Here is a 23,522-nt window from a genome sequence, read left to right as displayed (position 1 = left end):
GGCAGGATTCGGGGGCCACCAGGGACTCGACTGTTTCCCGCCGAACCAAAGAGCGAGGCAGGCACGGAAGGCTCCCAGGCAGAGGTGGGCAGCGGATGGAGTTGCAGCACAGCTCTTGAGTGCTTCACCGGGCTTGTCCTGGGAGCAGGCATCTGTGGGTGCCAGGGGTGACACCCCTGCCTGGGATGCGGTATCCTTCACATGCAGCAGTCTGTGCCCAGAGGGGCCCCAGAACTGGCGATGCTCACTTCAGGGGGAGATGGGTCTGTCTTTCCTAAATCCACTCAAAGACGTGGGTTGACGCAGAAATGGGAACCTCAGAAGGGCCTGGTGCACTGACCAGGGCCACCCTGGGGGCTGGCGAGGGAGCAACCAGGGGGCAAGGCCTGGGAAGGTAGGAGTCAGATTCCAAAGGGAAGGCCAGCCTCCCAGCCTCCCCAGGACCTGAAGCCCACAGGGTGCCAGGCAGCTCCCACCACAGAGAGGACATGAGGACACTTGCCCTGGGCCTGGGCACCTGCTGGGGCTGTGAGGCTGGGAGAGCCAGTGCTTTCCTGCAGAACAAAGTGACGCCATCTAGTGGTCAGTGAGAGCCACTGCATCAGGTCCCACGGGGTGACTCGGGCTTCACTGGGGGGTGCCCTTGAACCATGCTCACTGGGGACTGCAAGGTGGTGTAAGGTGGTAGAAATGGGCTACTTCAGGCGCTGGGGCCCTTCCCGGCCCCACAGCCGCATGCCATAGAAGGGAGCACAGGGCCTATCTGGTGAGCCTGTGGCAGTCAGGCCTGTCACACACGCTGTCCCAGCCACCAAGCCAGGCAGATGTGCGCACTTCACTCTGAAGAAACCCCCAGGTAGGGTGGGGATGCTGCATTGGGATCCATGGCTTCTGTCCCCTCCGTGGGGCTGCTGCTGCTTCCCCTGTGACAGGCCCCGGTGCACCCTCCAAGGGACAGGTGGGCAGGGCATCCTCCCCTGGTGCCACCCCGAGTCCTGCAGTCCCCCACATTGGTGCCTGCAGCCCTGCCCAGCCGGGAGAAGGTTTATCCACTCCAGAGCCAAGGGGTGAAGGGCCTGTGGTGAAAGGAGGAACCTGGTTTGACCCTGGTCTCGGATCCCTGCAGTCAGCCGAGGCTTCTCCCGCTGGGGGCCTGGGTTGTAGGAATAGCCTTACAGCAGTCCCTGGCAGCCCACCTGGCACCACCCCTGCATGGAAGCATGAACAGGCCTGTGCCTCCCAGAGGGGTTTGGCTGGAGATTCCTGATTCATTTGCTCCTGAGATGATTCTGGGGCGGGAGGTTATGTCTGCTAAAGGCCAGGTGTCCCCAAACTGGCTATGCATCAGTGTGAACGGTGTGTGTGAACACAGGCTCCTGGTCCCCACGCCAGGGTTAGTGAGTCACACTTGCTGGGGTGGGGTCAGGGACTCTGCAGGCCCCATGGGGGGAGGCCAGGCACAGCCAGGGCTGCTCAGGGCTTTACTCCCTCTACTCCTCCCCAAGTGACTTCAGCTTCAGGTGTCTGCATGACCTACCGCCCCTTCAGGCACAGGGTTTAGAAGAGGTCCGTGCCACTTCACACCTGCAGCTGGGAGGTTCCGGGGCATTGGGGATGCTGGAGGCCACTGTCTGGGATGCGGCCAACTTTGGATCTGGTCCCTGCCCTGTATTCCAGTGTGAGTGTGACAGTGGGCGTGCCTTGCCCTCCCAGCCCCAGTGCCCTCTCAGACTTCTCCAAGGCTGTGTGAGGGAGCAGGACCTGGGTTGGGATGCTGCCTGTGGTGACAGCTGCTGCCGGGGGCCCTTCCGTAGCCACGGTTTATGACTTGTCTTTTGAGCTAGACACAAAAACTAAGAATTCATCAATGACTGTCTTGCATTTTAAATGCTTTTAGCCTTTAGGAGATTCATACGATAAATCTTATCTTTGCAGTAACTCCATGGAAGTAGAAATCAGGAATTCCCCACCCCCTGTTTTGCTGGTGAGGAAATAGAGGCCAAAAAACAAAAATTGGGTGCCTGACTTAGGGGCACCAAGCCTCGCCGAGCAGGGCGGGTGGAAGAGCTGGGAGACTCACTTGGGTCTCCGGATCCCAAGAGCTGCCAGCCTCCCTTCCGATGGGGCCTGAGATGACGTCACTTTACAGACTGAATTCCTTTACCAGGCATCTGACCTCCTGGTGTCTGGGTCTCCGCTCACCCATCACCCCTCAGCGCCGCCTTCCCACTGTCCCATCTAAAGAGAGTTGCTGTCTCTTCATCCTGGGTTTGGCTGCCTTCATGCAGTTTCACATTCCCTGAAAAGACCTGGCATCCTAGTTGATTTTGTCTGCACAACTCCAGGTGTCCTTGGGGTGCTTCCCCAGCATTGGGTCCCATGGCTGTCGCAGCCCCAGGACACAGCCTGGTGCTCAGTACCACTTAGTCAGTGGTGATAGCTGGTGCCATCAGGAGGGGAGCTGGCCTTGGGCATTCCTAAGTTGGGACCTTCCAAGGCCCAAATTCTAGACCCTGACACTTGAGAACACTTTGCCTTGTTCTAAAACGCTTTACGAAATTGGCCTTAGTGTGTGAGCTGTGGGCGTGGCCTGAGAAAGATGGCTGCTGCATCTTTGCGTCTGCGGCTTCCCGTATTACGGCCTGATGTGTGAGCCTCTGGTATCGGCCTTCAGAAAGACAGTTGTAGGCTAATGGATCCACGCTGCGACCACTTTTGGAGCTTTGATTTCAATTCCACAGGGCTGGGGGTTGCTGAAGTGAATGCATAACACAGATTTCTTCCCAGGCAGCTCCAAAGAGGTGGGCTTAAAGAGAAGCATAGTTTCAGAGGGTAGCTTGGGACATGTGCTCTGGGTCCAGGGTGGGCCAGTGGCAGTTGGCGCAGGCTCACGCCTCCGGCTGCCTCACTGCAGGCAGCCTGCTTGCTGCCGAACACTTGCTGGCTCCAGGTGCCTGTGCAGCCTGGACGGGGACCTGCGGGCGGGTGCCCTGGACCCGGGTCTCCGGCTCTGCTGATGGGTAATAACTAACGCCTTCCGCAGCCCGTCACGTGCACTCACCGCCAGTTAAGGACTGCTGCCCCAATGGCAAATCCTCCTGGCCACTTGATTTTGCATATAAAGTTTTCTTGGCATGCAGCCATACCTCCTCTTTATGAATCATCTACGGCTGCCTTTGCGCCTCAGGTGCAGCGGTAAATAGTTGCAACAGAGACCCACAAAGCCTAAAACACGTGCCATCTCACCCTTTACAGAAAAGCTTTGCCCACCCCAGCTGGAGCCACACTCTCTGCCATAGGAGCCACTCAAGATCGGCTTGTGGGCAACATGGACGGGGGGTAGGTTGGACTTGGGGGTAGGTTGGATATGGCCCTAACATGTAGCTCTAATGTTTCAATTAATTAAAATTACATACCAGAAAAGGATGCAGCCCCTCAGCTGCAGGAGCCACAGGGCGAGTGCTCAAAGCCACATGTGGCTAGTGGCTCCTGTACTGGACACCACAGAGATGGAACCTTCCACTGTGGCTAGTGGAAGTTCTGTTGGGCCCTGATGGTCTAGGGGCAGCAGATGGAACAAGCATGATGTCGCCAAGCCTGGGCCTGCGGTGTGATGGGTGTGAGGAGCTACGTGGGCATCCTGAGGCTGCAGGCGGGCTGGAGCCCCCCGGGACAGATGCACAGGGGGAGGCCAAGAAGAAGCCCAGAGCACAGTTTCAGGTCACCGGCATGGGTTCTGGGGCTGCGGGGAAGGCATGGAAAGTGCTGTCGTGTTTGGGATGTGATGCCTTCTGGATTTGCAGCCTGTGATTGTCACCTTGAGTGACAGTCATCTGGAATACTGGCACTGTCCTCCTGACACCGTTTGGGCTGCATTTTCTAGCCCAAGTTTTGATTTTGTGCAGTTACTTTCGGTACTGGGTAACGAGGGAAGCAGACCGGCCGCCCCGGCTGCCTGCACATACGTGAGGGTTGGGCCCGTCTGTTTTGCCCCGCGTCCTGGCTGCCGTGTTCGTGTGCTGTGACCAGGCTTGCGAGTCCTTTGTTCAGGGGACTTCTCCTCTAGGGAGACTCTGACTCTGCCCTCCCTCAGTTCCAGGGCCCTGCGAACCGGAAGACCTCATCGATGGGATCATCTTCGCTGCCAATTACCTGGGGTCCACGCAGCTGCTGTCGGAACGGAACCCTTCCAAAAACATCAGGATGATGCAAGCGCAGGAGGCTGTCAGCCGGGTCAAGGTAGAGGTGCTTCCAGAGGTCCTCAGGGATGCCCACGCACTTTGGGGGCCCCTGGCGGGAGGGAATGTGGTGGGGCACAGGCCCTTTTCCAGCTCTGACACAGGGAGCAGGAGCGGCCCAGGTGCCCATGAGGTTGAGGGCAGCTTGCACCTTGGCTGGCAGAAAGCTGGGCTGGGCAGAGGCAGCCAGTGCCTTAATGAGAGGCCCATGAAATCCCAGAAACATGACCTTTAAAGATCTTCGCTCTAAAGCATTCTGGTCATAAAACAGTCCCAAATCCCAGTTCCACAGTATGTGTATTTTTAGTGCCATTCAAAGTGCTTCCAGAAAGGGGGATAAATGAATCACATTTTATTTAAATTCAGGACCTCAAGAAAGGCTTTGACCTGCTTGTAGCTCAAAGTACTCATTGAATTGTCTGGTTTAGAACGGTGGGTGAGGCCAGGCAAGGGGAAGATGAGACCACACCGGCAACATTAAATGGGGCTGGGGGAGGGGACTTGGCCATCTGAGGATGCAGCTCTCTGAGCAAGACGGAATCTGCAGATGCCCGCCAGCCCAGGGGGTGAGAAATGATGGCAGCCTCCTCCCTAGCCCTCACCACACACAGCCTCCTCTAACAGAGGCAGAGGAGCACCATGAATGGCCATCCAGGGTGGGCAGGAGAAAGCCAGGTAACCCAGGGCAGTGCTGAGCCCTGGCGGCCAGTGCTCCTCAGCAGAGGCTGGGCCCTCCTGCCCCAGACCCCAGACCCCAGACCCCTGACCCCTGACCCCTGACCCCTGCCTTGCACTGCTGCCTGGAGCTTGGCTCACTTTCCTGCTGGCTGATGGCATCTTTCCCATCCTCCATAGATGAGGTGGTTGACAGTCATTGCTAGTGCTCCAGGGACACTTGTGTGTGCTTGATGTGGGCAGTGGCTGTCCACCTGACCCTGCAGAGGCTTTGCCAGGCACTGGGCCACAGTGTGGGGAGCATTAACCAGCAGCGTAACATAACCTTGTGTGCCTTCCTTCTCTCCCTGCCAACCTGCTTCTCTTTTATCTTCCATGCTCTCAGAGGATGCAAAAGGCTGCCAAGATCAAGAAAAAAGCGGTGTGTGGGGCCTTGAGGCCTTGGGACAGTGGTGTTTGCTTGTGTTTCTGTGGCTTGTCCTGGGCGGTGGGGGCTGAGGGGGCTCCCTGGGAATCCAAGTAATGTTGGAAAGCAGCTTTTCCTTCTTTAGCAGGTGAATCTTAGACATTTGTGAATGAAACCACAGACACTTCATTTTTTTAACCACTCAGGATTTATTAGTTCCTCTTTCTCAGCATCTCCTGAGTACTGGAGCCTGGATAATGTCGTGATGTCCCTGTTTTATGTGGACATTGTAAATTAATATGACTTTTAGTTGACTTGACAGCGTGGTGGGTCTAGGGCCTGGGCCTCCTGTGCAGTATTTCTGAATTGTTCTGATAGGTAAAGATAACTTAAGCGTAAGTCAAGAGGGTGAACAGCTCAGTTTGCCCGTGCTGTGCTTTCTTAATTGGAAATGAGTTTTTAGGCTGGATGCAGTGGCTCACACCTGTAATCCCAGGACTTTGGGAGACAGAGGTGGGAAGGATCACTTGAGCCTAGGAGTTTGAGACCAGCCTGGACAACATAGTAAGACCCCTGTCTCCACATTTTTTTTTTTTTTTTGAGACAGAGTTTCCCTCCTGTTGCCCAGGCTGGAGTGCAGTGGCACGATCTTGGCTCACTGCAACCTCTGCCTCCCAGATTCAAGCAGTTCTTCTGCCGGAGCCTCCTAAGTAGCTGGGATTACAGGCGCCTACCACCACTTCGGCTAATTTTTGTATTTTTAGTAGAGATGGGGTTTCACCACATTGGCCAGGCTGGTCTTGAACTCCTGACCTTAGGTAATCCATCTGCCACCCAAAGTGCTGGGATTACAGGTATGAGCTACCACGCCCGGTCAGTTTTTTTTTTTTTTTTTTTTTTTTATTAGCTGGGCATGGTGGCACATGCCTGAAGTCCCAGCTGCCTAGGAGGCTGAAGTGGGAGGATCACTTGAACCTGAGAGGTGCAGGCTGCAGTGAGCCATGTTTGCACCTCTGCACTCCATCGTGGGCAACAGGGTGAGACCCTGTCTCTTAAGAAAAAGAAAAAAAGGAAATAGATGTTTAAACATTGGCAGACTTTTAAAAATTGGTTTGACACTGAGCCATTTGTTTGTCACCTGGTCATTTAGTAAATGGTGGAACTTTTCCGATCCTCCTCATACAGAAAATATCAAAATAGTTGGTGTCACAAGGCTGGGGGCAGACCCGGGGGCTTGTTGCCTACTGTTTACTTCTGTTTAAATAGCAGGAGATTTAGTTCCCCTCCCTGCTTTGAAATGATGCCATTTTCTGGCGCTGTGGCCAGAGGACCCCATGTGAGCACTCCCTCTTCTGCAGTGAGACTTTGGTCCACTTAGGATGTCTGCTTTTTGCCTAGCGGCATCTCCTTTGATTCTGCTCAGGTACAGGAGAAGAAGGAACTTGCTCATGCTCCTCTTCCTGGGCTGATTTCCTCGGGGCAAGGCAGAACGTGCCATGCATTGCAGACTTGCAGCTGGGGGTGTACTTTTCCTAAAAAAGAGGGGCCCTTGCTTGCAGCCTGTTAGTCCAGCTGGAGCAGGGAGTCCCTACGGACTGCAGCTGGCGTCAGGTCCAGAAATCCTACAGCGTTGCTACTGTCTCTGGAGGGGTCGGTACAGGCAGACCCAGCTCAAACAGGCCTCTGCAGCCAGCCAGGGGGCCACCCGATTACATTGAATTATGGTTTGTTCTTGCTTTTGGCAAATGGGTGATTAGTGTCATTGCCAGCGGTCCCTTTCCTGACCTGGCCATGCTGATGACTGCAGGTGACACCCCCATCTGCACATGTGGGGAGGCCTACCCTGTGGCCTGTTCTCTGGTGTCTATAGGATCTGTGCTGTTGGCACCCTCCCTTCTTCCGCCAAGGAGGATGATGGGTGTCCTCTCCCTGCCCTGTTACTGACGGGTTTCTGTTCTAGCCTGGGTGGCTTCAGGCTGCCCCTCTTCTCCCAATGAGGGATCCCAGCCTCCGGTTTCCTGCACACCTATCACTAATGCCAAGGGCCACCTGCAACTTTTCTCACTCACTTCTGGCTTGACCTACTTTTTAGCAAGATCATTTTGAGCCACAATCCATGAATATAACCTTTAAATGCATGCTGGTGTTGAGTGTAACCCAATTTTTAAAAACAGAGGAAAACTCCACTGTGGCTGCCGATGGTCAGGTGCACTGCTTCCAGCTCCTTTCTCTTTCTAATAAGCTAAAAGCAGCATCACCCCTGGGAGAAAACCCAAATGACCCTTGCCCTTGACAGCTGAGCTAAAATACACACTTATTATTACAATACCAGGCCTCTCTGCAACTCAGGATTCTTGAGGAATTGTCAGAAGGGAGATTTCTTATTTCAGATTTTCTAGCAAATAATTAAATCACAGTTTATGCTATTTTGAAATGGAACCACCCTGGGCTCCCCGCTGACCACGGAGAATTATTCACTTTGGCAGGCAAACCAACAGAACTGCAAATTCATTGCCACTGTGCAGTGGTTATTAGGATTCTTACAAATGTAAAAACCAGTTAAAGGCTATCCTGGTTTGGGGCAGACCCTGAAGAGTTCACTCAGCTCAGAACAGCCCATAAAACCCGTCTCACGGCCGTGTGCTGGGCATACTATAGCAGTGGTGACAAATTCGGCCCTTTTGTGTGGCACTTCTCTTGGCTTCTCTCTGTCATTGTGAAGTCAGCTCTCAGGCCAGTCCCAGGGCCCAGTCCCCCAAGGCCACTGTGGGGTGGACACGATGGTGACTGTTTAAATCAGAAGGAAAGGCTGACATTTTCATTCACCTTCTCTGAAAATGTCTTCCCCATTTCTTAAGGATACCTAGCATCCCAAATCCAGGAAACGTAGCCTGAGTCTACGAGTTCCACAAGGGTCTGCCAGAGGGGCCCTGCTTGCCCCTGACAGGAGGGGCTGTGGTGGCAGACACAGGCGTCCTGCCCCATCTTGTTCACGCTCCCTGGGGGCCGGCCCTCCGCCCTCCTGGGTGCCTCTTACAGGCTGCCTCGAGGACTCACACTTAGCTAGACGATGCGGCCGGTGGCACGCAGGCAGATTTCGGATGGCTGCTCCTTTATGGAGTAGCATTTCCTTCTCCATGGACTCAGGGTAATTGATCAAATTGCCAAGCCTTCCTTCGAGTTACGACTTTATACAATGACAGATAAAATTGTTTGTATTTACTACATACAATATAATATTTTGAAGAATGTATACATTGTGAAATGACTATGTCTAGTTAACATGTGCATTACGTTCGTTATAGTTTTTATAATGAGAACACTATATTCACGCTCAGCAATGTTTAAGAATGGAAATATTATTAACAGCAGTTACCATGCTGCACAATAAATCCCTTGAACTCACTCCTCCCATCTAGCAGGAGCTTTGAGTCCATTGACCAATAATTCCCCCTTACTCCTTTGCCCCAGCCCCTGGTAACCACCATTCAGCTCTCTACTTCCGTGAGGTCAGCATTTTTAGATTCCACCCAAGTGGGATCCTGCAATATTTATCTTGCTGTGCCTGGCTCATTTCACTTCACGTCATGTCCTCTAGGCTCATCCATGCGCTGGAAATGACATGACCTTTTTCTTTGCTAAGGCTGAGTAAGACTCCAGTGTGTCTGTGAGCGTATTCATCCGTTCATCGTGAATGGACGTTGGGTTGATTCCATGCCTTGGCCATTGTGGGTAGTGCTGCAGTTGCTCATGGGAGTGCAGGTGTCTCTTAGACACACTGATTGCATTTCCTTTGGAAATGGGCCCAGTGGTGGGATTGCTGGATCACGTGGTGGTTCTGAGTTTTTGGAGGGACTGCTGGACCAGTCTCCACAGTGGCTGCACTGACACAGTGTACCAGGGTTTCCTTTTCTCCACCCCGTGCCAACACTTCTTACCTTTTTGTTAACAGCCATTCTGACAGATAGGAAATGGTACGTTGATGTGGTTTTAATTTGGATTTCTGTGGTGATTAGTGATGCTGGGCATTCTGTCATGATGCTATTTGCATGTCCTCTATTCCAAGTTGGTTTTGGATTTTAATAGTATCCATGGTCCTTTCTTAGAATTCTGAGGGGGATGCCCAGACGCTGACGGAAGTGGACCTCTTCATTTCCACACAGAGGATCAAGGTTTTAAATGCGGACACGCAGGTAAGCGTTTAAGACAGTCGTTCAAATCACATAAACTCCTAGGTTTGCCTCCTCCTTGTCCCAGGGTCTCAGCCCTGGTTCTCAGCACTTCTCTCCTGTGCCCTCTGCACCCATCAGTCCAAGGCCCCTAGCCTGGGCTGCGGGAGGAGTGAGGAGCACACAGCAGGTAGCAGGCGTGCCGGCGTCTCCCCAGGGCTCTGTGGGCAGGAAGACCTACTGGGAGCCCTGGGTCCTTCCCTGCTCCCCACTCCTGGGGATCCTGAGGTCTGGGGACGGAGGAGGCAGCAGCCCCGTCGTGTGGCTCATGCTGCAGCCCACTCCCAACCCCAGCGCTGTGCCCTGCCCTGCCCACCCTCTAGGCCCTGGCACACCCTGATGTGGGCACGGTGGCGCCCTTTCTGCTCACATAGGTCCCGTGTCCTGGTCTGCGCCTTGTCACGTGATCTTTGTGTTCTGCACTCCCTGACTCCCCCGAACCAGCCCCTCCTGGAGCCTGACACTTGGTGTGAAATCAGGGAGACGGGTGTCCTCATCGCCCATCTGTGCTGGGGGTCCCCAAGGCCACCACAGGCTGGATGGGTTCAGAGGACTGACAGGACTCGGTGCGCTCAGAGCTAGGATTTGTTTCAGCAGACGGCTCCGGAGCAGAATCAGCAAGAGGGCTACAGGTGTCCAGAGCCCTCCCCACACTCACAGGACACACTGAACTCCCTGGCAAGGGGCTGTGACAACACCGTGAGGTGGTGTCCACCAGGGAAGCTCACCAACACTCCACACTCGAGGTGTTTACTGGGGGCCGGCCACATAGGCATCCTCTGCCTGGAATCTGCCAAAATTCCAGACCCCCAGAGGGAAGGGAGGTGTGCGGCCTAGATCATGTTGTTTGCATAAACAGTTTAGGCAGAAGGAACCACGGTTGTCAGTTTGGGTGCTGGGAGCCCTCCTGAGATCCATGTTCCCAGAGGCCAGCAAGGGCCAGCCTTGCAGGCGGGCCTTTCTGGGGACAGCTGCTAGGCCTGCCACCATAACCCTTCTCACCAGGTGCTCACGGCAGATGCCACATCTGGGGCGGGAGGATGGGGTTGGGAATTGAAGCTGGGCTCCATCCTCAAGAGCCGTATAGCCTTAAACAAGTTCCTGAACGTCTCTGAGCCTCTTATTACTCTTGCAGCTGGGGCCGTGGGTAATTCCTCTGCTGGATCCTGGGAAGGAGAGAGGAGAAATCTCCTAGCCTGGCCCAGTGCAGGGTGCACCCTACCAGCCCCTTCTGTCTTGTCTTCCCTTTTTTCCCCCTCTGGAAATCTTTGGATTCTGAACAGGGCATGCAAATTAAAGCTGTTGGGGCAGGGGAGCTCTAGAGGAGGGAACAGGTGAGAGACTTGTTAAGGCCACAGTAGCCAGTCAGGCAGGAGAGCAGATACAGCCATGTTGGTAGGCAGCCTCTGTCTGTGAGGAGCCTCTATCTGCCATTGATGTGAGCTAGGAGCTGGGGGAGCTGGGGAAGAAGCATATTTCTGACACCTGGGGATTGATTCAGGCATTTATGACAGTGACAGAAATCAGGACATGCTGAAAAGCCACTCCAGCTGTTTACAGTGTCCCTCCCTGGAAGGTGACTCTCGTGGTTATGAAACACCCTCATGGCTTTGGCCAGAAAAAAAATTGGCCACAGAGACAAAGGTGGAGCAGCATCCACTGCAGGATGGATTCTGTGAGGAATAAATAGGGTCCACAGGTTGCAGAAACACCCGAGTTTCTTTTGTGAACGGAGGACAAAAGCACAAAAGACCAGTGGATTCGCTTTTCTGAGCTTTGTGTGCAGTCTTGTTAGGTAGGGGTTGTGGGCAAAATGCTAGCTGGAGATTCCTATCCAAGGGCAGAAACCAAGAGTCATGGGTCTGCCCGAGGCCCAGGGAGTTGACGCTCAGGGAATCGGAGTCAGGTGCGCGGCCCTAGGTGTCTCTTGGCCCAGGCCCGGGGCTGTTGGGGCTCCCTAAGAGCTCACTGAGTGGCAAGCATTGGCCTCCATGCTTTCCTCCTCTGCTTGGCAGGAAGGCCCGGTCAGGCCACTGCGGGGCCCACGGGGAGCTCACCGTTCAGGAGGGACCCTTCTCCAGAGCCATGGGTGGCCTCTCATCCAGGAGGGTATGGGCTTCACTCCATGGCAGGCCCCTATTCCAGCAGAGACACACCGAGAGCTCACCTGGCATCATGCCTCCCTGGGTTCTGCACCGTCCATTTTGGAAGCTGGGACTGAGACCAGAGCAGACTTTGACTGCAAATCAGTACCCTAAAACGCTCTGTTAACTAGGGCTGTGGTCCTCAGTCCACGTGATTTTGTCCCCCAGGGGACATTTGGTAATGGCTGGAAATATTTTTTGTCCTCACACTTGGGAAAGGAGAGGTGCTACTGGCATCTCCTGGGGAGAGGCTTGGAATGCTCCTAACACCTTGCAGTGCACGTGACAGCCCTCTACAACAAAGAATGACCCGGCCCCAAATGTCAGGAGAATCATGGTGGTGAAACCGGAATTGGAGTGCTTTTCAATGGTTTGTGCCAGTAGCGTTCCCTGACGTGGTGTTGTCTCCCTCCCGACAGGAAACTATGATGGACCACGCCTTGCGTACCATCTCCTACATCGCCGACATTGGGAACATCGTGGTGCTGATGGCCAGACGCCGCATGCCCCGGTCAGCCTCTCAGGACTGCATCGAGACCACGCCCGGGGCCCAGGAAGGCAAGAAGCAGTATAAGATGATTTGCCACGTGTTCGAATCGGAGGACGTAAGTAAGCCCTGGCCAGGGTACTCCCCTCCCCAGGTTCACAGCCCAGGCAGCTCCAGGGCTCAGGCGCCACGGAAACCACGCTCAGGTGGAAACCCTCCGTGCTGTTACTGACTTTCCAGTGGATCAGTAATCTTTCACATGTTCTTTGGGCTTGCAAAGATTGTGAACACAGTTTTATTGTACTCCTTGAAATAGGTTCTTCAGGAGCTGTTTAAATTGAGCTGTAGTTAAATATATGAGGGAGCTATCTATTTGAAGAAATCCCTTTACAAAACATTTTCCCCACTTAAAATGAAGTTAATCTTTGCGTAACTTTTGTTATTAAAATGCAAATTTCCGCATGCCCCTGGCATGCTGTATTAAGAAAGCACACTTGCACATGAGGCTTGGTTCTGCCTTGGAGTGTGGTATGCCTTCTGAGCAAGTAGAAAGTGATTCTGAAGTCTAAGATTCCAAAGATTCAGGAAGACATTGCAGGTCTTTGGCTCCCTCCTTGGGCTGGAGAAGGGCATTGTTTTTAGCCTGGAGGGGGACAGAGGAGCTGACAAGGGAGCCCCAGGGCCAAGAGGGGAACTCCAGAGAGAAACCGCCCTTCCTGTGGGCTGATCTAACTCACAGACCAGCAGGGGTGCTGCTGGTGAGCCAGTTTTGTGGTTGTTGCCAGAGTGAAATTTTAAAAAATGATCTATGGCCATGCACAGTGGCTCACATCTGTAACCCAGGACTTTGGGAGGCCTAGGCAGGTGGATCCCTTGAGGTCAGGAGTTCTAAACCAGCCTGACCAGCACAGTGAAACCCTGTCTCTACTAAATAGAGACAAAAAATTAGCCGGGTGTGGTGGCACATGCCTGTATTTCCAGCTACTTGGGAGGCTGAGGCAGGAGAATTGCTTGAACCTGGGAGGCAGAGGTTACAATGAGCTGAGATTGTGCCATTGCATTCCAGCCCGGGCAACAAGAGTGAAACTCTCTTAAAAAAGAAAAAAAAAAAATCTATCCTTCATGGGCAGTTGGCCAGGGCATTCTTTTTCACATAAGGACTTGAGGGTGTCTTGGGGACCTGGGCAATAGGGAAAGGTCCCCATTTGTCGTGATCCTGAAATACGGCATGGAATTTGAACTCTGAAGACACAGCATTCAAACCTGTGGCTGGTGCAGTCATCTTCCTGAGAAGTTGGGTCCACTTGAAATGCCTTGGTGCAATGGCAGATTTGCAGGAGGAGAGAGGGGTTTCAACAGCGCACTCACACATGCCTTCCGCTACATGGAGACCTCTGGACACCTGGATGGGCATTTCTGTGTGACTGAGACCTGGCATGGGTGTGGGCCACAGGTGCTGGCAGAATGGGGCCAGGAGCAGACCGGTGGCGAAGGCTGGCAGTCAGCTGGTGAGAGGCTTTGAGGGGCACACCGGGAGCCCCCAGGTGCAGCGGATGCTGCTGCAGCCCCGGGTTTCTCAGTTCAGTGGGAGGTGAGGGTGGGAGCTAGTGCGGGTGGTGGTGCGTGGGGCACCGAGTAGTCCTTGAAGGAATGAGGCGAGGGCCTGGCCGGTGGCACGTTAGGGGCCCCTGAGCAGCTGCTGGGAGAGGAGGACCCAGATGGCAGCTCCGCCCAGGTGGGCTGCTGGAGCGACTACAGGGGTCTGAGGGTCTGGGAGAGTGGCGTGGTCACCCAGGAGACCATAGGAAGCACCATAGGGTGGTCACTGGCCGCTTGGCGTCTTGGTTTCCCCTGTGCGGTGGAGCTCAGTGGCCGGGCGAGGCGGGGTGGATGAGCCACGGGGTGCTCCGCGCACCGCAGCCTCTCGGGCCCCACCTCTCCAGCGCCCGCAGGCTCTGGCCACAGCCCACCTGCAGGAGGCTACCTGAGCCCCTGGGCGGGGCCTGGGCTGGCTCCTGGCCTCGCAGCAGTGAAGGCCCACAGGCTGGCTGCGAGCTGGGGCAGGCAGTGCGCCCCCTTCTCTGACGGGCCAGCCGCAGTGAGAGCCCCCTGAACCCCACACCTGCCAGGAGGCAGCGGGGACCCGCGTGGAGGGACGGGAGGCGGCGGCTGGCGGCACACCAGCGGCCCGGATGACGCCCCAAGGAGGCGCAGCCCGGCGGAGCTGGCTCCCCGGGCTTGGAGCTTCCGCGGGGGCAGAAGGTGTCGTCCAAGGGGAGGGAGAATGGGGGTGGCCCGAGGGCGCCCGAGTGGAGCCCGAGGGCCGTGGGCGGTGGAGCGGGCTTCCGGGCTCCAGTGCTCTCAGGCCGCCCTTCCCAGAGCTGAGGGCCGCTCTGCGCCCCGAACCCCCAGATCCCGAGTGTGTGGGGCAGGGGAAGGTCCCCCGCTGCGCTCCTCCCGGAGGGCCGACCCTCCCGCCGAGCCCCACGTGCCCACCAGCTCCGCAGCGGCCAGCCCGGCGGCGCCATCTGGCGGTGCCCGGGCGCCGCGCCTCCAGCCAGGCGGGCCCGCAGCGGAGATGCTGGGCGTGGGAACTGGCAAGGCCTGGAAACCGCTTAGGACCCGTCGGGAAAGGCAGCCCCACGCCTGCTGGAGGGCAGGCCTCCTGCTGCGCGCTCTGATCCGGCCCAGCCTCCCTTTCCCAATGCATATTAATCTGCCACATGGAGAGTGGGAAGGGAATTAAGCCCAAAGCCCTTGTTTTCATGTTTTGGGATCCTGTTGAGTAGCGGTTGGTGGGGGCGCCCATGCAGAACCCCCTTGAGGGTAGCTGGGGAGGCAGGTGATGAGCAGGACAGAGCCTGGCAGGCCTGCTGTGGATCGGGGCGTCACCGAGGTCACCAAGAGTCCCAGGCGCTCCCAGGGCTGCACAGCTGCCAGCCTGCCCGTCCTCCGGGAGCTCAGTCCAGCTCTCACCTCCCACTGTCTGCGCATCAGCGGGTGGCCGGCCAGGCCCTGAGTGCTGTTTCAGTGTCCAGGCCTCTCCCATGTCAGCGTCAGTGGTGTCCTCTGATGCGGCTCAGTGGAAGTAGAAGGAAGCGTTGTGCTCCGTGGGGTCTGTGTGGAGTCCCAGGTCTTGCAGGCCCAGGCTGGCACAGCCACACATCCCTAGGAGAGCAGCCAGGCACGCCCTGCCTCCAGTGGGCACTGGGTCATGTTGCTACCGAGAAATGCATGCAGGGTAGACAACTAACTGGCGATGCTCCCGGAAAACACACCGAAAGTCCATTTTTGGAATGAGTGGAAAGAAAATACAGATGCGGCCAGATGCAGTGGCTCACACCTGCAATGCCAACACCGTGAGAGGCCAGGGTGGGAGGATCACTTGTGTCCAAGAGTTTGAGACCAGCCTGGGCAATATGGCAAGACCCCATCTCTACAAAAAAACCTTTTTTTTTTTTTAATTAGCTGGATGTGATTGTGCTCACCTGCATTCCCACTCCAGTCTGGGTAACAGAGTGAGACCTCATCTCAAAAAAGCAACACAAATATGACATGTAGTAAATAACTTATTGTTGTCCCAGATTTTCTTTGAAATGGGTTTGACCTGGAGTGTCTGGGCCAGGCCACAGCTAAGGCATGAACCTCCGCGGTCCAGGGGAACACCAGGGTTCGCTCGCGGTGGGATGCTGGTGGAGACAGCCTTCACCAGATGAGGGAGGGCCCCCAGTTTGTTTCTTACGGGTGCATCCTGCACCCAGCCCTGCCGCAGCCCCTGCTGAAGAGGCTGTGGGGAGCCTGTGCCTCATGCCTGTCTCCAGCGGGCCTGCCCTCCACACAGGCCCAGCTCATCGCCCAGTCCATCGGCCAGGCCTTCAGCGTGGCTTACCAGGAATTCCTGCGAGCCAATGGCATCAACCCTGAAGACCTGAGCCAGAAGGAGTACAGCGACATCATTAACACCCAGGAGATGTACAACGACGACCTCATCCACTTCTCAAACTCCGAAAACTGCAAGGAGGTAAGCTGTGCCCGCTGGCCTCAGGGAGGCCACATTTGCCAGCTTCTGTTTCCCAAGCTCCTGCAAAGCGAGCCTTCCCGGGATCCTTGCCTTCCCATCAGACTCCAGTGCGGCCCTGAATGTGCACCTCACTCCTGCCTTCCAGCTGAGCACTTGCGTGTGAAATGAGGTGTTTGTAACAAAGAAGCTGATTACAGTCAGCTTTAATTACCTTGAAAACGTGCCTTTTAATGCTGTTCTTATCATCAGCTAGCGCTCGGCACCCAGGAGATAGTTCTGAAAGGCATGTGGGATCTCTAAGGGAGCGTGGGTTCTCTGGCAGGGGAGGCTGGAAGCCGCCCGCAGCAGAGGCTTAGTTGGTCCCAGTGGCTTCCCCTAGGTGTCTTTGGAAAGTTCTTATGGGACAGAGGAGCAAATACCCTGGGGATAGCCCATACCTTGACTGCTTGTTAAATGGCTGAATGATTCTGTCTGCTGTGGATGAGTGGATGCTGGTCTCTGCTGCTTGTTGAATGAGTGAATGCATCATCCGGGCTTCTTGCGGAAGGCATGCCAGCCAATTTCTGTAGAAGGACTTTTCTAGCAAGAGTGGAGGCGGGGGGACAAGGAATGGGTGCTGGAGTCATCACGTTCCTCTGGCCTTGTGGGTATGGTGGGGTGGGAGGAGCAGAAGCCAGGACACTGGAGCCCTGCTTGGAGCAGGAGGGTCAGTGCTGGGCATGGTGGGGATGGGGTCTGTGCTTCCAGGTTCCCAGGAGGGTGTGGGAGCCAGAGTGGGGTGAGGCTAGGAGTGGGTAGGCAGGGTTCCCAGCCCAAGACCTCTCCTGGCTGAGATGAGCCGGTCTTGGACCCCAGGGCAGGGTGGGATGTACTGGGACAGGATCAGCCTCATCCTCCCGTGGGTCCTTGGCAGAGGCCCCGGCCCCCGCTGCCAGCCCCTCACACTGCCGATCCCTTTGCAGCTGCAGCTGGAGAAGCACAAGGGTGAGATCCTGGGCGTGGTGGTGGTGGAGTCGGGCTGGGGCTCCATCCTGCCCACGGTGATCCTGGCCAACATGATGAATGGCGGCCCAGCCGCCCGCTCGGGGAAGCTGAGCATCGGGGACCAGATCATGTCCATCAATGGCACCAGCCTGGTGGGGCTGCCCCTCGCCACCTGCCAAGGCATCATCAAGGTAGGCGCCCTGGGACCCTCTGCCCAGGGGTCACCTCAGCCCCACCTCACTTTCCCCCACTTCACTCATGGGGAAACTGAGGCCCAGGAAGACCCACCCGGTGACTGGTCGATGATGGCATCAAAATTTGAACTCAAGACCATTCTCCATGTCTGAATCAGAGGTGGACCCGGGCTGCCCCAGGGTGGGAAGGGAGGGCTTGTCTGAGCCCCATGCCAAGCCATATGGCCCTGGGCAGGGACCCAAGGACCAGTGAGTATGGGGTGGCCAGCTTATCCTGTTCTGCCTGGGACTTTCCTAGATTATCACTGAAAGTCCCTCTTCTGGGAAACACCCTCAGTGCTCTTGGACTGGGGCACCCTGCATGAGTTGAGTGCTGGGACACAGGTTTCCTTAAGTAAGAAGGCCACCCTGATCGTCAGACTCACGAGCTTGCAGCTTTGGGAGGTGCTGACCGCCTGTTGCTGTGAGGGGTCAGGCAGAAGGGTCACTGGCAGGTGGGATGGGGCCTTCACACTGGCTGCCCACGGGAGTGGGCTCTGCCTGCTGCTGGCGGCTCCTGTGAGCCACCATGGCCTGACACCCAGCCTCAAGGTAGGGAGGAATGTTCCTCCCTATGCTGCTGTGGTCTTGGTGCTGGAGGAAGCACCTTCCTCCTCTTTGTTCAGCCTGAGAGATGGAAGGGCATTCCCCAGGCCAGAGCATCCCATGGACCAGCTCTTGGAGCTGGCCTGGCAGAGCTTCTGCCCGATGGGCAGCCACCACACAGAGGACTGGAGAGGCCTCTGCTAGCGGCATCCCGCTGAGGGCTACAGCTCCCAGGTGGAGGCTTGGGCTCCTCCCCGTGCCTCCTCACCCTCTCCAGACCACAGTGGCCTGGGGCACCCACTGATAGTTGTGTTCTAACTCACAGAGACTCTCTGTGGTCACCCCCTGCCCTGCAGGTCCGTCCTTGGAGGGCTCTGGGCTTTGAGGAAGGTGTCCCACATCCTAACGTAGGAAGATGTCCTGAATGTGAATGATCATGGCCACCCTGAGCGCCCTGAGGGTGACCTGGTGCCAGGAGTGTTGGTTGTGCCCAGTGGCAGTCAGAGCTTGGCCTTGCTCCCTCAGCGGCTCATCTTCCTCAGGGCAGAGGCACCCTGAGCATGGTGGGACAGAGGGCACAATGCCACCCTGGAAACCTAACAGCCCTCCTAAGGGCCAGGGCAGGGCTTGCCCCCCCCCCCCTGCGGAGAGGGGCCACTGAGGCTGAGAGCGGACCACATGCCTCACCCAGTGTGCATTCTCACTGCCCCTGGCCTCCACCCTGCCAGCCTCACTCCTCTTGGGTCGGGCTTGACGTTTAAGGCCCAGCCTGTGACTCCTGTCCCCGTGCTCTGCAGGGCCTGAAGAACCAGACGCAGGTGAAGCTCAACATCGTCAGCTGTCCCCCGGTCACCACAGTCCTCATCAAGCGGCCAGACCTCAAGTACCAGCTGGGCTTCAGCGTGCAGAACGGCATTGTGAGTCCCCCTTCTGCCCTGGGCCGCCGTCACTGCTACAGGGGCTAGGGAGGGGGAGCAGCTGCCGTCTGGTGGGGCAGGCTGTGCCTGGCAGCCTGGCAGGACCCGGGCCATGGGCACAGTTGCCCACAGCCAGGCCACTGGGGCACGTGCTTTTCATGGCTCTCTGGGAGCTCCTGGGTAGAAGGGGAAGACCAGGGCATGGCCGTGGATTGGGTCCTCCAGTCTTTCCCAGGTGCCTTTGGAGGGAGGGCAGCAGGCTTTGCCAGCCACTGTAGCTTGGACACAGCCAATCGTGGCATCACTCACTGTGCTCAACAAACAGATGTTCACGCATTCATTCATTCATTTACTCATTCATTCACTTATTCACTCAGCAGACATTTGTGAAGTACCTGACGAGGCTTTGTGCCAGGAACTAGGGAGGCAGGAGTGCTGCCTGGAGGAGGTGATGCTGGGTTTGAGTGAGTGTAGTTTCGCCCAAAAACCTGTGCCAGTTCCCCGGGCCAAAGTTCTTTAGCCCAGAGTTGCCACCCTGTCTTTGACCTGCGTCTGGCTGGCCTGAATCCTCTTTCCTTTGTTTTTCCTCCTGCAAAGGACCCAGAGGACAGAGATGTGGCCACTAAATGGAGTGAAAAAGAAAAGGGCTGGCAATACCCACATTGTTTAACCAGCCCTAAGTATGAAGGAGCCCAGGAGGAGAGAGACTGCGGGCTAGGGGCAGTGGCGTGGAGGTGACAGGAAGGGGCGTGTGCCCCCACAGCCATGGAGGAGACAGTGGGAGAACATTGCAAAAAGACAACCACCAGATCTTCATTGTTTTCTGGTGAAGCAGCGTGGAGGGCACACCCCCCATCTGGGTGGACTCACAGGGCTTGGGCTCAGGCTCCATTTCTGACCCTGCTTCGTTAGAGCAGATTTGCTGCTATAAAAAATCCTGCAAATCTCTATATACTGAAAGCATATTGTTCATTCATGCTGCAGTCTAATTTGCAGTGTGGGGGGGGTGGGCCTGGGGCACAGAGAGGTACAGTGGCTGGCATAGTGTGCTGCTTTGGCAGCCCCTACTGGGTGCTCTGTGTCTGGCTGGCAGTGCAGGAAGAGAGGCAGCTCAGAAGACCTCGTGAAGCTTTTCAGGGCCAGGGCAGAAGTGACCCTTGTCATTTCTGCCCACTGCCCACAGCTCACTGGCTAGATAGCTCAGCCATAGACCCACGGGGAGTCTGGGAAGGGAGAGCTACCCAGTGCCCAGGACCAAGAGGGACGGGGCATCGGTCAGTGTCAGCCATGCCTTCATGTGACCCTCGGCAAGTCACTTGTGCTCACTGGATTCCCCCAAAAGGACTTGTGAAGATCAGCTGAGAAAATCCATAAAGTAATGCAAGCTATCCAAGGTGGACCCACTGGTCCTATTCCCTGCCAAGGAGGAAGCCCTGTGGCTTCTGGACCTGGCACAGGTGCCGGAACAAGTTGTCTGCATCCCCCTTGGGACTTCTGTCCAGGATGGTGTGCCTGCCGCAGGAGCCGGCCAGCTGGTGGTCTGGCCTGGTCTGGCTCTGCCTGGCTGCTCTGCACCACTGTGACCTGGGCACAAGCAGTTGCCCCAGCTAATTTGGGGGCTCTGCATAAAATCAGCCAGGGCCCTGGCTGTGGCTGCTGTGAGCACTTTGTGGCCAGGCATGGCTGGGCCCTGGGGAGGAGGGCTGGGAAAAGCCGCCTGGGCTCCACAACCCCTGGCCGTCACCAGGCCCTGCCTGTGTGCCTCCCGCCTCAGCACCATGGACAGTGGAGGAAGCTGGGGGCTGACAGTGGGCCCCCACGAGGAGCACTGCAGTGCAGAGTCTGGGGTGCTGTGTGGTGTCCCCAGGGCTGCCCCCGCCCAGCCAAGCCTGGTGACCACACCGCCTTTGCCTCCTGAGTGGCACTGGGGAGCTGCCTGCCCGTTCCTGCACCCCCTCACCCAGCCTAGGAGGCAGGTGGTCCCAGGTTGGTGGCCGATGCTGCTCAAGGATGGCCCCGGTGCTGTAAGTCCTGAAAGAGGGGCTGGCTCTCCCGACCATGGGGTGGCCTGGGGGCTGCCCACTCATGGGGGCCTGTGAATTCAACCCTGCCCCGGATGAGTTTGATGCCCCCTCAGTCTCTGGTCTCCCCGGAAATATAAAACCCCATGAGGAGCATAGGAACTGGAGAAGCTGGGGCACAGAGAGGTTTAGTGACTTGCCCCAAGTCACACAGCTATGTGGAGCACTGGTGGGGAAAGAGGGAAAAGAGACGAGGAAGGGGAGGACTCTGGACTGTGTTTTGTGGGGGCTAAATGAAGCTGATGGGAAAGGAGGGGATGTCACCTGGAGAAGCCTGGCCACGCCCAGGTGCAGGGCTCTGTACCCACCTTCCCAGAGAGCAGGAGAGTGCCATGGGCACGTGTGAAGCCAGGACAGAGGGCAGTGGACGAATTGCACGTGCACATATTCATCACATGGGGCTTTTCCCTCCGCATGTCCCGTCTTTGGGTCTTTGGGGACAGGGTGGAGCGCCTGTCGGGTGTGGCGGGAACACATGCTGACTTGGCCATGTCTGCTTAGATCTGCAGCCTCATGAGAGGAGGCATTGCTGAGCGAGGGGGCGTCCGCGTTGGCCACCGCATCATCGAGATCAACGGGCAGAGCGTGGTGGCCACAGCCCATGAGAAGATAGTCCAGGCTCTCTCCAACTCGGTCGGAGAGGTAAGGAGGGACCTTGGGCGCCTCTGCGTGCCAGTTCCCACGTGCTCCAGCCTGCCCTCCGTGAGCCTCTCCCGCTCCAGAGGACACAGGGCGTCTGAAGGCCTGCCAGGCTGTGGTTCCCACCCAGGGCTGCTGTGACAAGGGTGAGTGGAGCGGCAGGTGAGCGGAGCCATTCTGGTCTGGCTCCAGCTGAGTGACCCGGAGGGCACAGGCCCCTGGGGGAGCTCCCTGGACACTGCTTTTGGGACTGGACCTGTACGCCCAGTTCAGAAGCTCTGCAGGGCACACAGCTCTGACCACCCTGGCAGGTTTGCCCTGTGCCTCTGCTGGCCATCCCCTCCCACAGCCAGGCTGCTTGTCCTGTCCCACTTCACTGGCTGAACCCTCCACAGTCCAGTTCTTTCTGACATGGCTTCCACAGCAGTGTGAGGATGGCATGGGGGAGATGCAGCGTTTTCCTCCAGAGCTCACAAGGCGGCAGGACTATGGTGGGGGCAGTGCTGGGGGGTGGCATGTAACGGAGGGGAGGGGCCTGGCCAGTGCGCTGCGGGTGTGCATGTGTGTGGAGTGTGAATGGGTGTGGCTCTGTGCATGTGGATGTGTGTGGGAGCATGGGTGTGTGGGATGTGATGTGGATGAGTGTTGTGTAGTCTGGGCAGGTGTGGGAAATGAGTGTCGGTGTGTGAGTGGATGAGTGTAGGTGTGTAGCTGTGTGAATGTACCTGTGTGTGTGGGTGTGGAGAAGTGTGTTTTGGGGGCATGAGTGTATGTGTAGATGTACGTGTGTGTGAGAACTGGGGTGTATAGGAGTGTAAGTGGGGGTGTGAGCATGGGGTGCCACATTGTGCAGGGGTGTGGAGTGTGTGATCATGGTGTCGCATGAGGGGGGCTGTGTGAGGCATGGGGTGTGGATGAGTATGAGTCGGTGTGTGTGTAGGGGTGTGGGTAGGCATGGGGGTGTCGCATAAGGGTGTGTGGCTGTGACTGGGGCATGAGGTGTGAATGTGTAGGGGTGTGTGTGGATGAGAATGGGGGCATTGCTGGTGTGTCAGGGGTGTGGCTGTGGGATTGAGGCATGGGGTGTGTGGGTGAGCATGGGGGTGTCATAGTGCACGGGGGTGTGGCTATGGGTGTGAGGCATGGGGTGGGTGTGTGTGTGTAGGGGTGTGTGAGCATGAGGGTGTTGCATGAGTGTGGGTGTGTGCAGGTGTGTGGCTGTGTTTGTGAGGCATGGGGTGTCGATGTGAGTCTGTAGGGGTGTGTGAAGGGGTGGATAGCATGAAGGGGCTGCAGGCTGTCTGGGAAACGCGGTGGCCACATGAAGGGGAGGCTGAGACAGAGCTGAGGAGTCCCGCCTGCAGAGGGGCCCCTGCGGGCTGGGCGGGGAGTTTGGGTGGGGGTCCGAGGATAGCTGAAGCAGGCACATGGTCTGTGGGCTCCCCCTGGCGGCCCTGCGGTGCCAAGGGCGTGGAGACCATCCTTGCAGCCTGTGGGTGGGCTCGTGGGCAGAGGGGCCTCCTGTTCCCGTCCCTCAGATGAGGTCTCCCAGAGCCACAGAGGGACACTCCCATTAACTGCGGGCTCGGCTAGGAGCTGGGAGGTCTGTTGTCCCGGGCAGGGGGCTGGCTTAGGAGGAGGAGGGGCCGGGCCACAGCATCAGCCTCCTTTTGATGTCTTTAGAGAAAGGAAATGTTCCCAAGTAGATGCTGTGAAGGGTTGTCCCGCCATGGCCACCAGCCCCACACCCATGAGGAAATCCACTCATGGAGGAGTGGGCGGGAGCACCGGGAGCCTCACGGATTGATGTGGGAAGAGGGCAGGAGGTGGCCAGGGCGTTGGAATCCTTTCAGCCCTGCGAGGTTACAGTGCCTGTTTCCAGCAGCCTTGGGCCCACGAGGAACACGAGTCACTGATGAACA

General features: G+C 56.8%; 1 protein-coding gene across 7 annotated transcripts in view; it reads left to right on the top strand.

Annotated features, from left to right (window-relative positions):
• APBA2 (amyloid beta precursor protein binding family A member 2) overlaps positions 1–23,522 on the top strand; it is a 211,836-nt gene that overhangs the window by 186,025 nt on the left and 2,289 nt on the right. For 4 of the 7 annotated variants that reach the window (XM_032259928.1, XM_032259926.1, XM_032259927.1 and 1 more), the window contains 8 exons: positions 4,094–4,239; positions 5,299–5,334; positions 9,426–9,512; positions 12,112–12,297; positions 16,021–16,200; positions 17,163–17,375; positions 18,761–18,880; positions 21,463–21,603. In XM_032259928.1, the coding sequence (XP_032115819.1) occupies positions 4,094–4,239; positions 5,299–5,334; positions 9,426–9,512; positions 12,112–12,297; positions 16,021–16,200; positions 17,163–17,375; positions 18,761–18,880; positions 21,463–21,603 (1,109 nt within the window). The remainder of the gene's footprint in view (positions 1–4,093; positions 4,240–5,298; positions 5,335–9,425; positions 9,513–12,111; positions 12,298–16,020; positions 16,201–17,162; positions 17,376–18,760; positions 18,881–21,462; positions 21,604–23,522) is intronic. The other 3 variants (XM_032259932.1, XM_032259931.1, XM_032259930.1) reach the window with 2 other exon arrangements.

This window comes from Sapajus apella, unplaced genomic scaffold, assembly GCF_009761245.1.
Source record: "Sapajus apella isolate SASKATOON/1434 unplaced genomic scaffold, GSC_monkey_1.0 scaffold113, whole genome shotgun sequence".
NCBI classification, from domain to species: domain Eukaryota; kingdom Metazoa; phylum Chordata; class Mammalia; order Primates; family Cebidae; genus Sapajus; species Sapajus apella.
The sequence above is the reverse complement of the archived record's forward strand: the minus strand, read 5'-3'. Positions and strand labels throughout refer to the sequence as shown.